The sequence below is a fragment of the Lycium ferocissimum genome, chromosome 7 (genome assembly GCF_029784015.1).
Source record: "Lycium ferocissimum isolate CSIRO_LF1 chromosome 7, AGI_CSIRO_Lferr_CH_V1, whole genome shotgun sequence".
NCBI classification, from domain to species: Eukaryota; Viridiplantae; Streptophyta; class Magnoliopsida; order Solanales; family Solanaceae; genus Lycium; species Lycium ferocissimum.
In genome coordinates, this window is record NC_081348.1 from 66,842,713 (window position 1) to 66,843,840 (window position 1,128).

Below are 1,128 nucleotides of genomic sequence, written 5' to 3' on the forward strand. Positions count from 1 at the left end.
TCACTAATTTGATGGAAAATATTGGAAGAGAATATTTTAGGGTTTTCTGATTTTTGTAAAGAGGAAAATGTGAAATGAAGTCGTGACCCACATATTTATACTTGGAAGCCAAAAGGCTACAGCGGTTCGGTTCGACGAGCGGGTCGACGGCCCGTCGACGTGTCGACGGTCCATCGACTTGCCCGTCGACCTGCGCCTGCAGAATGCATGGGTGCGGAACCCTATCGACGCCGCACAACGATGGCCCGTCGACAGGTTTGATGACCCGTCGATCTTGACTGATGTCCTGCAGGTTTTTCTTATTCAGTTGAGGTCGCGTCGATTCGATTCGTTCAACTTCTAATCCTGTAAATCACCAGGAATACCTGCTGGTACCATTTTACACGAGGTAAGACACTTTCTATCTCCAAAACTCGGGCTCGGGTCTCGATTCCCAAGGCATACCCAACTAGGAAATCATAAGTTCTACCACTACGAAAGCGAGGAGTGTAACAGTGAGCTACCTGTCTACTTATCTCAAGGTGGAAAGCAATACTGGGGTAATCTATATTCTTTCAGGTTTCTCTGAATATACTGGTCCTCAGGTGCTAGTAGAGAACTAGACATCTTAACCGAGTAACCGAGGTTACTAGATAACTTAATAATTCCATATATAGCTTGCCTAATTTCTTACAATTACAAAATGCATACTGATCATTCTCTCATTCCTCGATGACACATCCATATGATACTTCAGTCTCTCAGACTTCTGTTTATTTATTAATGGACCACGAACTCTGTAATATTTTCTTTTTATCGATCAACCAAGGTCATGTTACATCTTTGTTGTCTCTGAATAGGCCATCTACCCTGGCTGTATTTAACATAAAGTCTGTTCGATATCTTAGGAATCCATCTTGCTGAGATACTCTTTCCCTGAATTCTTTTTCGAGCTTTGGTTTAAGAGATATACCATATCTAGTATACTATATCTTTACTCAGGTTTCCCAACATATACCATATCTTGCTATTGCTATCTTCGGCTACACTACACTTCACCAGTTGAAACTCTGTAGTGATCTTAGCAAGCCTCTCATATACGTATATCATCTCTGTGGTATGTAATTCTATACCCTCCTCCCACCTTCC

The 1,128-nt window shown here is 41.9% G+C and overlaps 1 protein-coding gene across 1 annotated transcript in view; it reads left to right on the plus strand.

Annotated features, from left to right (window-relative positions):
* LOC132062442 (probable sulfate transporter 3.5) overlaps nt 1-602 on the plus strand; it is a 5,454-nt gene extending 4,852 nt beyond the window's left edge. The window contains exon 8 of the mRNA XM_059455016.1: nt 585-602. Coding sequence (XP_059310999.1) covers nt 585-602 — 18 coding nt within the window. The remainder of the gene's footprint in view (nt 1-584) is intronic.
* Nucleotides 603-1,128: the final 526 nt, after the last annotated feature.